The 12371-nt window shown below is 39.8% G+C and overlaps 2 protein-coding genes across 3 annotated transcripts in view; both read left to right on the forward strand.

Annotated features, from left to right (window-relative positions):
- The window catches only part of LOC105924521 (gastrula zinc finger protein XlCGF57.1), a 123862-nt gene that overhangs the window by 12403 nt on the left and 99088 nt on the right, over window positions 1–12371 (forward strand). The gene's annotated exons all lie outside the window — the stretch shown is intronic.
- On the forward strand, window positions 1211–9906 carry LOC118560613 (gastrula zinc finger protein XlCGF57.1-like). Of its 2 annotated transcripts, XM_036131925.1 has the most exons (3): window positions 1211–1446; window positions 1539–1657; window positions 6863–9906. In XM_036131925.1, the coding sequence occupies exon 3, from the start codon at window positions 6968–6970 to the stop codon at window positions 8549–8551; it is 1584 nt and encodes a 527-aa protein (XP_035987818.1). In that variant the 5' UTR covers window positions 1211–1446; window positions 1539–1657; window positions 6863–6967; the 3' UTR covers window positions 8552–9906. The 2 variants fall into 2 exon arrangements, with proteins under 2 accessions (XP_035987818.1, XP_035987816.1); XM_036131923.1 differs by lacking the exon at window positions 1211–1446 and having other exon boundaries at window positions 1459–1657.

A 12371-nucleotide genomic window follows, 5' to 3' on the forward strand; every position in this document is an offset into this window, starting at 1 on the left:
TGTTAAACTTTGTTAGTGTTAAAGTTTATATCATTAATGTTACAGCAAAGTTAGCATTCCCACATGTTATAGTACATTATACTGCAGTTAACTGATCCATTGCATTCTTCTAATTAGCATTTCACTGTAATAACAATAAATTACAGTAATAATTATTACTAAACCAAAAATTATATTGTATATTATAAATCATAGTGTACATCATGCATGCATCTCTTTTTTGTTTATATTATTTAATTTAATTTTACTTTATTCTTGAAATCATGTGTTTATTATTAGAATGGTGTCACATATTCCTCTTCTGTTTTCAGATGCGCTGCTGAGGTTTCTCAGTCAAACCCCTGCAGATCCTCCAGTCGCCTCCACCTCAGCAACACAACCCAGCAGTGATGAAGCATCAAGCGGTCCTCCTGTTGCTCCAGTAGACCCGGCTGACTGGCCACATCCTCTAACCAGTGTTGTAGTCAAGTCACTATGCCTCGAGTCCGAGTCCAGGTTCGAGTCTCCAGTGTTCAAGTCCGAGTCAAGTCCAAGTCATTAAAAAAAAATCTGAGTGAGTCCAAGTCAAGTCCACTACTCATCCGAGTCAAGTCCGAGTCGAGTTACTATTGATCCAAGTTCGTTGTAGGAACATGCCATGACTAAAGGCTTCCTTATATGGATTGCACTAACCGCTGCGCCACGAGCGCGCCCCTGACATGATTTTTTTTAACGTATTCATTATGTCTTATAACAGATTTTTTATAACTGATTTTTTAAAGTAGGGTTTTATACATTTTAATTTTTTTATTTATGTTTTTTGTTGTGAATGTAACGTAACATGCTTCTTTGTGTATTTATTTATTGTCCTATAATGGAATTTTTATAGCAGTGTTATGTGTGAATGCAGTGTGACATAGTTTGGACTATGTAGCAGCCAGAGTTTGTACCCAAGACAAATTTCCTTTGGGACAATAAAGTTCATCACATATATATATATATATATATATATATATATATATATATATATATATATATATATATATATATATATAATGTGTGTGTATATATATATATATATAATGTGTATAATATGTAAAATATTTCAGCACATAATTTCCTAGTACTTGATAGTGTTAGTACATCCACTGACTGTAGACTTACCTATGAAACGTTTTCACACAGCCAGAAAACTGCTTGTTGTTGCAACCAAATCTTATGGGATTCTGTGAGAGTAGGGAGGAGCAAGATGGCGGCCAGTGACTTCAGTTTTTCGGAAAAATCAGCTCAGTGACGAGCCTGCGCCCAACGACACATTTGATGTCTATGGGTGGCGGTATGCACCTGAAAGTCAAAGGTTGCAATCTGCCATTAAACAAAAAGAAGAAGAAGAAGAAGTGTTTCCATTTGAAATCTCCGCCTGAGACTTCCTGTGAACTACAAGGTGCTAGCAGCGTTAGCTTCCAGGTTTGCTTGTTCATCGTCGGTCAGAAGTCTGTGTTTGCTGTAAACTGAATATTTCAGCGTCTGCAGCAACAATATCTTCGCTTCATCACCAGAGAGCGACTAACTGCTGAATAAATATTCAGAACCATCGTCCAGGAGGAGGAAGAGACCGAGCATCAGCTCAGACTGCTGGATAGCAGCTGGAGAACCCGAACCGGGTCAGAACCTCCAGGTATGTTAACTGGACGCTGGTCTGGATGAACTACAGGTTCCTTTCACAGACTTCCAGGACCTGTGGTGCTTTGCCGCGTGTCTCTCTTGTTCTCTTCAACCCCTTTCCTGTCAGCCCACTGTACAAAAAACGAGACACTAGTGCCGTGAAAATAAAAAATAAAGGACGAAAGAGCAGTGTTAACACGTTATTGTTCAGTTAGTGGGTTAAAACAGAAAAACAGTTAAAATAAAAAACAGAATACAATAATAAAGTAGTTTTAAGTGACTCACTATATTATTCCACTATTACACATTAATCTATGGGTTTGTTTATCAGTGCAGATCTATAACCTTATTGGTTATAGATTTTCAAGCTCTGCGTCTCACTGGTTCCTAAGTGACTGTAGAAAAAAAACACCTTTTTTGGTAAGGTCTGGTATCAGCATCATTCACATTTAATGATACCAGTGTGAGGTGGGCGGATTATTCCCCCATTGGTGTGCTGCGCACGAGGAATAAACAGTGGAAAAATGCATAAACATAACTGTAAAGGACTCATTTTGAGGGATCAGGAGGACCGGCGGTTCTGAGCTGAAGCCCTTGATGTTACAACTTCCTTAAAATGATCCTTAAAAGTGCGCACCTGAATTCCGTGTAACTTAATTTAGTGCACTTAAATTGAAGCACATTCAAGAGATAGGAGCAGTAAGAAGCACAGAAATACGGCACATGTAGTTAAAAAAAAGAACGAAACTTATAAACAGACTAAGTGCCTTTTTAGACTGCATCTGGTTAGCAGATGAGAGAGAGAGAGAGAGAGAGAGAGAGAGAGAGAGAGAGAGAGAGAGAGAGAGACAGACACTGACTAACACTTTTAGAAAAAATGCTCAATAGTGGTTATGAGGAGCCAGAAACACGCCCCCCAGAGCGCCGAGGCGGGCACTGGGGAGACCGGAACCCTGGATTTACTTTTTTTATAGCTTCATTTTCATATCATTTAATCTTGTGTAGTTGTTGATGGCATTAAAATTTCTACGAGCATTAAGAGATTTAAAAAGCATTAAATTAGGGTTACTCATTCCTGTATAAACCCTGTTTTGACACCATCTGTCACACTGCCCTCCTCAGTAGGCTTTCTACCATTGGCATCACTAACACTCCATTGGACTGGTTTATTTCTCTGGCCACACTCAGTTAATTCAAATGAAGACCCTAAAATCCACCCCCTGCCCCGTCACCTCAGGTGTGCCCCACGGCTCTGTCCTGGGGCCCCTCCTCTTCATCATCTACCTCCTTTGTCTTGGCAATATCTTCCGCAAATTTAACATCCACTTCCACTGCTATGCCAATGACACCCGGCTCTACCTCACCACGCAACCGTCGTCCTCTCTTCCCCCCACCTCCCTCACAGATTGCATCTGTGAAACAAAAGCCTGGTTCACCAACAACTTCCTTCAATTAAACAGTAAAACTGAGGTTCTCCCCATTGGCACTAAATCAACTCTTTCCAAAACCCGACAGCTTCCCACTTATTATTGACAGCTCCTCCATCTCACCCTCCCCCCAGGTTAAGAGTCTGGGTGTCAAGTGCTTTTGCCAATGCACCCCACACTTGAAGGGGTGGACCCACGACAACAAGAGTATAGCTGGAATTACTCAGACTGAACAGTTGAATCTTTTCCCCATTCTTTATTTTGTTTGATTTTTTTCTTCTCGGTGCTTGAACACCAGTCGGGTAAAAACCTTTGAAAACAAATATTACAATTAATATACACCCAATATTTACAACATACAAGTTCATAAATACCATAAACAACAATTAAACCAATCTAATTCCCATTTCCATTAGCAGAGCTTTATAAAAGTTGCTTGTATTTTTTATGTACCAACTAACCTAAAATCCCACTGGCTCATTCACCATCATATTGCACTATGCCCAAACATATACCCACATCACACATATCCCCAAGCTTATTATTTACAATGTGAAATGCATGTTTGTTTTAACTCACTGCAGCCACCTTCACAGGTGCACAAACCATGTAAGCAGGACTCAAACACAGCAACCATCACACATTAAGCTCTGGAACAGCAGCAGGAATCTTAAATAACACTTCTTTTCTTACCGGCTGCCCCTTCAGTGTTTGTCAGTGGGTCCTTGCTTCTCTGCAGTCAGTTTGCAGTGTGTCTCTCATATATACCTGCTGATGAGCACAGCTGCTCTCCCAGGTGTCATTTACCCCTAATCAATGTCTTTCAGGCAAAGTGCTGGCAGGTCAGCGCAACACTGGGTGTCATCCTCGATGGCACCCTATCTATTTAATCCCATATCAGTAACATTACCCGGTCTGCCTACTTCCACTTAAGAAACATCAACTGCCTCCATCCCTCACTTACCCCACACACTGCTGCCATACTTGTCCACAGCCTCGTCACCTCCCGACTGGATTACTGCAACTCTTTCCTCTTTGGCCTTCCTCATAAATCACTCCATAAGCTACAACTGGTCCAGAATTCAGCTGCTCGCATTATAACAAGAACTCCCTCTATCCACCACATCACCCCGGTCCTCCTACACCTCCACTGGCTCCCCGTGGACATCCGCATTCAATACAAAATTCTCATGGTGACATTCAAGGCCCTTCACCACCTTGCCCCCCCTATATCTGTCAGGCCTCCTGCATGTTGCCACCCCCTCCCGTGCTCTTAGATCATAATCTGCTTTACACCTGTCTGTCCCTTCCGCCCGTCTCACCACCATGGGGAGCAGAGCATTCAGCCACTATGCCCCCCCCCTCCTCCCCCTCTGGAAGTCTCTACAACCCCTACTTAGAAACACGGACTCACTTCTCCATTTCAAATCACAACTCAAAACTCATCTGTTGTTATGCCATAATAACGCCCTGATGAATAATTGATCTCAGATTGGATTTTAAGCAGTAGGGAAGAGGTTACAAAAATAATTCTATCCTGCTGCAAACAGAGGAGAGAGAGACACAAAGGGCGGCCCCTCCTCTCTCAGCACCACCCCCTCTTCAGACCCTCTTCTGCAGCTCCCACATTCTTCAGACACTTCTCTTCAGACTTCTTCTTCTGCCTAGAGCCCTCAGCTCTTCAGCAGCCTCTTCAGACTCCTGACTCCAAGCTGCTCGACTTCTCTCCTGGGGCTCCCAAGGAGGGGGGGGGGGGATCTTCTTCCTCAGCAGCCATGTAACTAGAGGCCGGAAGCTCACAGACCAACTGTTCTGTGGAACTCATCTGCTGCTTCAATGGAGGACCTCCCTGGCATCTGGAGAAAACTCTCGTCGCCCGGGGAACATGTCCGGGCAAATACAGAGCTAAGTCTGCTGTCTTAACCTCATCACCAGTAGCATGAGGAAAGATCCTGCCTGCCAAACAGTTTTGTTGTATTTCTCCTCAGCCTTTACCGGGAAGAAAACCCCAGATGAAGCTGAGAACCCACTTTGAATGTGAGGAGAATCTGTTTAAATCGAACTACATCCAGGTCAAAGAACATGGCAGAGACCACATGGTGCTGCAGAGCTAAATGCCTAGCCCGCCAAGAACAACCAACAACTTCCCTGCTTTCAACGCTCCTTCCTTGGAATGGCCAAACTGGACAAAACTCACACGAGGCAAAAGACAGGTTTGGGCAGAAAGAGCTGAGGGAGAAGTTAAATGGTTTGTCTGGAGATATTTGGTAACTCGTTTGAACAAATGGTTGCTTTAGAACAAAGGGCTAACGGAGGTAGCTCACGCTAGCCTTTCGTTCCACGGTATTGCTAATATCATTTGAGTGTGTTTTTATGGTTATAACAAAAAGGTTATCTCCACAAGGGTTTCATACATTGATGGGACATTAATGTTTATGTTATCCAGCCCACTCATTATGACTAAAAATAAAGCTAAAGCCTTTATTTGTTAGCGCCAAATGCCCGCTAGCCAAAATGCTATTAGCCTTGCTAACATCCGGTTCCAGAAATTTCAAAAGGAGTTTGCTTTGAAGCATAAAGCTTAACCGTTCTGCTCCGCTATCCTTCGATGGTGCTATGAGCCTTATTCCCGCATTAATTTTGAATATTAATGTCAGTTTTAAAGGCAATTTTGATAACTTTAGACTTTAACCAGGTTAGCGACCGATCGCTACAGCGACCCTAGCGCCCGGAGGTAGAATCGCATAAGCAAAGGCAAGCGATTCTGAATTAAATGATTTTACAGGACAAACTGGTCCTCAGAATGTTATTTACTCAAAATAATGTTCTGGTTAACTTGGGCTTTGCATTGTGAATGGATTAAAACACATGCCAAATGTTTTTAACTCCATTCCATGCATTTGGAATCAGATCTGCAGTGAACCAGGATTGACTGAAGTATTCTGATTATGATCAACCACTTTTATTTTGTCTTTTGTTTGTTTTTGCATGTAAATAGTTCTTTAGCTTAGCTTGTTTATCTTCATTTTGCTTAGTAGTTTAGTTAAGTTTCACTAGCCTAGTAGAGAGGATTTACTGATTGAAATATTGTGTTAATTCAGATAAACAGAGTTACCTAGTGATGTTCTCTGGATGTTCATTTTATTTCTGTTATTAAATTCTTGAACTTAAAAAGAAGTTGTCACTCCTTTATTCTATGTGTGTGCAGGTTTTGCTGTTAAAAGATTGCTAGTGCTCGAATTCATCCCTTTCAACCGTTGTCTTGATATCAGCTTAAGAGCTGATTATAACCAGACAATACTTAACAGACAGAGGGTTATTTAATAAACATTAAATAACTTTAAACAGTGTATAATTGCACAACACCATTTAAGAATGCCTATTGTCTTTAATATCAATTTCCCTGTCTCAGCCTTTGTAAAAATGTTTTTTATTATGTGTTTTGACTTTGTTTCTGACATTGTGGTTTTATCCTTTAGTACGGTGACCTTGAGTGTCCAGAAAGGCGCCTTTTAAATAAAATGTATTATTATTATTATTATTATTATTATTCAGTAACATAATAGGTTTTAGATTTTATAAATGTGTCCTAATTTAATAATGTGTGAGAAAATCCCAATTTCTGTTTATTCAGTCAGTATTTAATGCAAGTGGTTTAATCTGTTAAAATATAATAATGTGCCTCTCCACAGGCAGTGAGGCACATGATTATGTGACATTGTCTGGGTTTGAATGAAAGTTACACTTTACTTTGTAAATCTAATTAATTTCTTCTATTTTTCACTCCTCAGACATTTCACAGCCTCTTGTTCTCTTGGAAGGTTCTTGCTGATCAATATGCCAGTGGCCAAGAGAGGAACTTCATTATTAACCTGAAAGAACCAAACACCAAAGACATGAAAGAGGAAGAACCAGAACCTCAAGGAATTAAAGAAGAACAGCTTGGACTGTGTATCTTTCCAGATGAAAAGCAACTTGTTAAGCAGGAGACAGAAACCTTTGTAGGGTTTTCTGCTTGTGACAAACTATTTCAAGTTGAACCTGAACTGCAACAGATGAACGTGACAAAGGAGGAACCAGAACCTGTACAAATTAAAGAGGAACATGGGGATCTCTGGAGTAATGAGGATGAGGAGCAGCTTGTAGTGAAGCAGGAGGCTGGCACCTTTAAGGTGACTCCTCTGGATTCAAAAAATTACACGAATGAACCAGAAGAGAAACCGTTTTCCTGTCCAACTTGTGCAAAAGAACTTTCCCAGAAAAGTAGCCTGAGTATGCACATAAGAAGTCATATGGATGAGAAGCCGTTTTCCTGTCCAACATGTGCAAAAGGGTATAATAGTAAAAGTAGCCTGAGTGAACCCATAAGAACTGATACAGGTGAGAAACTGTACGCTTGTAAAATGTGTGATAAATCTTTCATCTACCGTAGTCGTCTGGCTTGTCACATGAAAACGCACACAGGCGAGAAGCCTTTCTCCTGTCCAACGTGTGCAAAAGGGTTTCCCCATAAAGGTAGCCTGAGTACCCACATGAAAACTCATATGGGCAACAAGCCATACGCTTGTGAAATGTGTGATAAAACTTTCATCTACCGCAGTAAACTGGCTAATCACATGAGAACCCACACAGGCGATAAGCCATTTTCCTGTCCAACATGTGCAAAAGGGTTTTCCCAGAGAGGTAGCCTGAGTACCCACATGAGAACCCATACGGGCGACAAGCCATACACTTGTGAAATGTGTGATAAATCTTTCACCGTTTGTAGTTCTTTAGCTGATCACATGAGAACGCATACTGGTCACAAGCCTTTTTCCTGTCCAACATGTGCAAAAGGGTTTTCCCAGAGAGGTAGCCTGAGAACTCACATGAGAACTCATATAGGCAACAAGCCATACAGTTGTGAAATGTGTGATAAATCTTTCAGCGTTGGTAGTTATTTAGCTGATCACATGAGAATCCACACAGGTGAGAAGCCTTTTTCCTGTCCAATTTGTGCAAAAGGGTTTTCCTTTAAAGGTAACCTGAGTATGCACATAAGAACTCATACAGGTGAGAAACTGTACGCTTGTAAAATGTGTGATAAATCTTTCTACGATGGTAGTCATTTAGCTGTTCACATGAGAACGCACACAGGTGAGAAGCCTTTTTCCTGTACAACTTGTGCAAAAGAGTTTTCCCAGAAAAGTAACCTGATTACGCACATAAGAACGCATACAGGTGAGAAACCGTATGCTTGTGAAATGTGTGATAAATCCTTCAACGATGGTAGTAATTTAGCTAATCACATGAGAACGCACACAGGGGAGAAGCCTTTTTCCTGTCCAACTTGTGCAAAGGGGTTTTCCCAGAAAGGTAGCCTGAGAATTCACATGAGAACTCATACGGACAAGAAGCCTTACACTTGTGAAATGTGTAATAAGTCTTTCAGCGTTGGTAGTAGTCTGGCTCGTCACATGAGAACCCACTCAGATCAGTAGCCTTTTTCCTGTCCAACTTGTGCAAAGTGGTTTTCCCAGAAGTGTAGCCTGTATAAGCACATAAGAACTCAGGTGAGAAACTATATGTTTGTACAATGTGTGATGAATCTTTTAGTGATTGTGGTAGTCCGACTTATCACATGAGAACGCACACAGGTCAGAAGCCTTAGCTTTGTAAACTCTGTGATACATCTTTTACTTCCTGTAGTAATACGATTAAACACATGAGAACTCACAGTGAGAAGCTATATGCTTCTGAAGCGTGTGCTAAGTCTTTCAGAAACAGTTGTCATCTGGCTGATCACATGCTGACCCACAGGCAAAAAGCCTTTTGCAGTGTGTGTAGAAAATGCTTCTTCAAGCAAAGCAATCCAAATGTCCACATGTGAATCCATAGTGATGAGAGGCCTCACTCTTCAGATATATATTAAAACCAATGAGTTTAATCATTAAATCACAAGTTTACCTCTCTGCTTAATCATGGATTGATGGTGCCATCTACTGAGTAATTGAATCATTATAATGACTGTTAGATTTCTATATCAGGTTTTAGTAGATCATTAAAATAATTGGCAAAAACAAGTGCATGAAGAAAACCCCAGATCCTGATCGGTTTTCCTATCTCTTTTATGCTTTAGCACTTAATTTGTGTTGGAGCCCGAGATAAAATGTTATGGTTATAAGAAATTGATGAACACCTTATATTTAATGTTTCAGTCAAACAAAATATTAAACATTTCGGAATTCATATAAAGGAGAACGCTGAAGACCGGCAGAGTGGGTTGGAGATTGTAACTGTGCGGTCTCTTCCTACTCTCCTCGAGAATGAAACCAAACTAATTGTCTTTGTGCCTTTCTTTCCCTGTTTGTATGATGTTCTAGGTGCATAGACCTGACAATAAGCTATAGATCTTGGACAGTGAGGTGAAGGGAATTCGTATTTTGTTTGCTTCCTTTTGTATTCAATTAGAATTCCTATTTAGAGCTTGATGTGTTCTCAATTTTTCTCCCTTAATGTAAATTAGTTATGATCAGAACTTAACTGCATTGTCTATGTGGTTTGTGATTGTACTGTTTAGTAAACCCTCTATTGTCTTAATGGTCTGATCAGCCACACCTGTGTGTGGCACTTTGTCGGGTCGGTTATGTCTTTTTTAGCAGTTATTTGGTTTGTTTAGTTCACAGATTTTGCCTGAGTTATATTCTATTACCTCTTTTATGAGTTCATAAAAAGTTCATACGGAGTGAATTTTGTTCAATTATTATTGCAATCAAAGAACATGTTTTAGAAATGCAAATTTATAAAAAATGTAATCCAGAAATTAAACTCTGAAATTTTTTTAATCAAAAAAACAATAAGGTTTGAGACTTTTTTTCCCCTTAGACTTATTTTTTTTCAAAGGTATTCTTATTATATATTTTTCAAATTTAATTTTTTCATCTTTTATTTTTTCACATTTTTTACTGATTCTATATTTTATTGTTTTAATTTCTCTTTTTCAGATTTAATTTTACAAATGTCATTCTTTTCAAATTGTGTTTTACAGATCTAATTCTCTTCACTGCTGGGGCAGGCTTTTCTCTGAAGTGAGGAGTCTTGTGCAGTTATGCAGTGTTTATAAAGTTATTTAATGTTTAATAAATAAATCTGCCCGCTAGGTGTTGTCCTGTAAATATCAGCCAGAGAGCTGATATCAGGACAATAGTTGAAAGCAATGATTTGAGCACTGGCGATCTTTTAACAGCAAACTCTGCACACACATAGAATAAATGAGTGATAACTTCTCTTCAAGTTCAAAAATAAAATGAACATCCAGAGAACATCACTATAGAATGCTGTTTATCTGAATTAACACTATATTTCAATCAACACATCCTATCTACTAGGCTAGTGAAACTTAACTAAACTACTTAGCAAAATTAAAATAAAAAGAAGCTAAGCTAAGGAACTATGTACATGCAAAAGAAACAAAAGACAACATAAAAATGGCGATCATCATCAGAATACTTCAGTGAATCCTGGTTCACTGCAGATCTGATTAACAAAAACATGGAATGGAGTTAAAAAAAACATCTGCCATGTATTTCAATCCATTCACAATGCAAAGCCCAAGTTCAACAAACATCATTTGTTGAAATAATATTCTGAGGACCGTTTTGTCCTGTAAAATCATTTAAATCAGAATCGCTTGCCTTTGTTTATGCGATTCTACCTCCATCCGCTAGGGGGCGATACAGGGATCGTCGCTAACCTGGTTAAAATCAGCGGGCCAAGGCGCCAGCCATCGGAGGGGGGAAGGACGTGGGGGGATGGGCTCCGCACCTAGCGGAGACTTGAGATGTTCTTGGGAGATGGAGCGGACCGACCCGAACCTGGCAAAAAAAGAAATAAATAATTCAGTGAATCCTAGTTCACTGCAGATCTGAGTTAAAGAACCAAAGTTCATCTTAAATAACATGGAATGAGCTTAAATTAGCTTAACTAATTCAGAAAATTTGGTATGTGTTTCAACCTATTCAAAATGCAAATCTTGAGTCAAACAAAACATTTTTGATAAAATAACATTTTAAAGACCGGTTTTTCCAGTAAGAATATGTAAACTTTAGGAACAGTTGATTTTATTAATGCAATTATACCTCCGGGAGGCTAGGGGTCACTGTAGTGACCCCTAGCTTCTAAAGTACTTCTAAAGTTATACCAAACGCCTTTAAATCAACAATATTCCGTATTAATGCTGTAATAATGCTGTAGTTTAATATCCCGAAACCAAAAGCATATAAAATTCTAGTCATTTATTGAGTTTTTCAATGGTTGTAAAACAGACATGGTGCATGTTTCCAAAATTATTTAGGAAGTCTTAAAAGGTTGCCTGTAGCAAAAATTTAATAAACAACACTCTTAGGGACCTTTGAGTCACTAAAAATTAACCGATTCAGTAACAAGCAGAAGCCACCGGTAACTAGGGCGGTGGTCAGGAAATAGGTGAACTCAGGCTACTAGGTTGTCTAACCGGTCCACTAAAAAAGGCTGTGGCCTTAGGAGGGAGGTGGTTAGTAAATCAGTCGCGTCCCACTTATCGAGCGAAAAAGTTCTCACAGGAACTCTCAGCAGGGTAATACTCGTTAGATTTGAATTTCTTTCGAACCCTAGCTAGTCTGAGCTTTAGCCCTGAATAGAAAAGGATGGAGGAGAGGGTTTAGTTAATTTCCAACAACAACAGACATTAATAGAGTAGATCCCGCATTCACTGTTGCGATGCATAAATTATGGCCGCCATCTTGAGGCAGTCCATCTGAGAACAACACAAGGATATCAGAGGCAGATTCCACAGTCTTCTCATGTTTTCTCAGAAAGGCGTTCTCTCTCAAGATACGGTCAAGAAACCAAGCAGACATTTCGGTTTAACATAGCTAACATCTCACCTAAAACCGTTTTAAAAGTTACTTTTATGACACAGAAAGCGTAATAAACTTAGCATACCTTTATTCACAGCTTTTCACTCCCGTTCTCCATTACTGTTTCTGGTTAAAACGTTCTGTTCAACCCGCAGTAAACCATGGGATAGGATTAGCAATAAAGGATACATTAGACCCATCCTTCAAATCGGGGAAAAGAAGGACACATTCGTCGGCTGCATATGCATTTGAATGAGTCTTAGAAGGATTTGTGAATAGGGAAAGCCTTCGTCGCTGCGCTGTGACATAGGAAGCAGCCCCCGAACTGAGAAAGACCTAATATCTATGATATAGACAAGTTTTACGGACATTTCTGGTTTTCTTCTGCAATTAAGCTAATTCTGCTAGTCATTTCCGGTTGAGT

Source organism: Fundulus heteroclitus, unplaced genomic scaffold (assembly GCF_011125445.2).
Source record: "Fundulus heteroclitus isolate FHET01 unplaced genomic scaffold, MU-UCD_Fhet_4.1 scaffold_46, whole genome shotgun sequence".
Taxonomy (NCBI): Eukaryota; Metazoa; Chordata; class Actinopteri; order Cyprinodontiformes; family Fundulidae; genus Fundulus; species Fundulus heteroclitus.

Bases quoted from the DNA above. Each gene is read 5' to 3' on its own strand.
- LOC118560613 (XM_036131925.1), top strand. From the start codon at position 6,968: ATGAAAGAGGAAGAACCAGAACCTCAAGGAATTAAAGAAGAACAGCTT.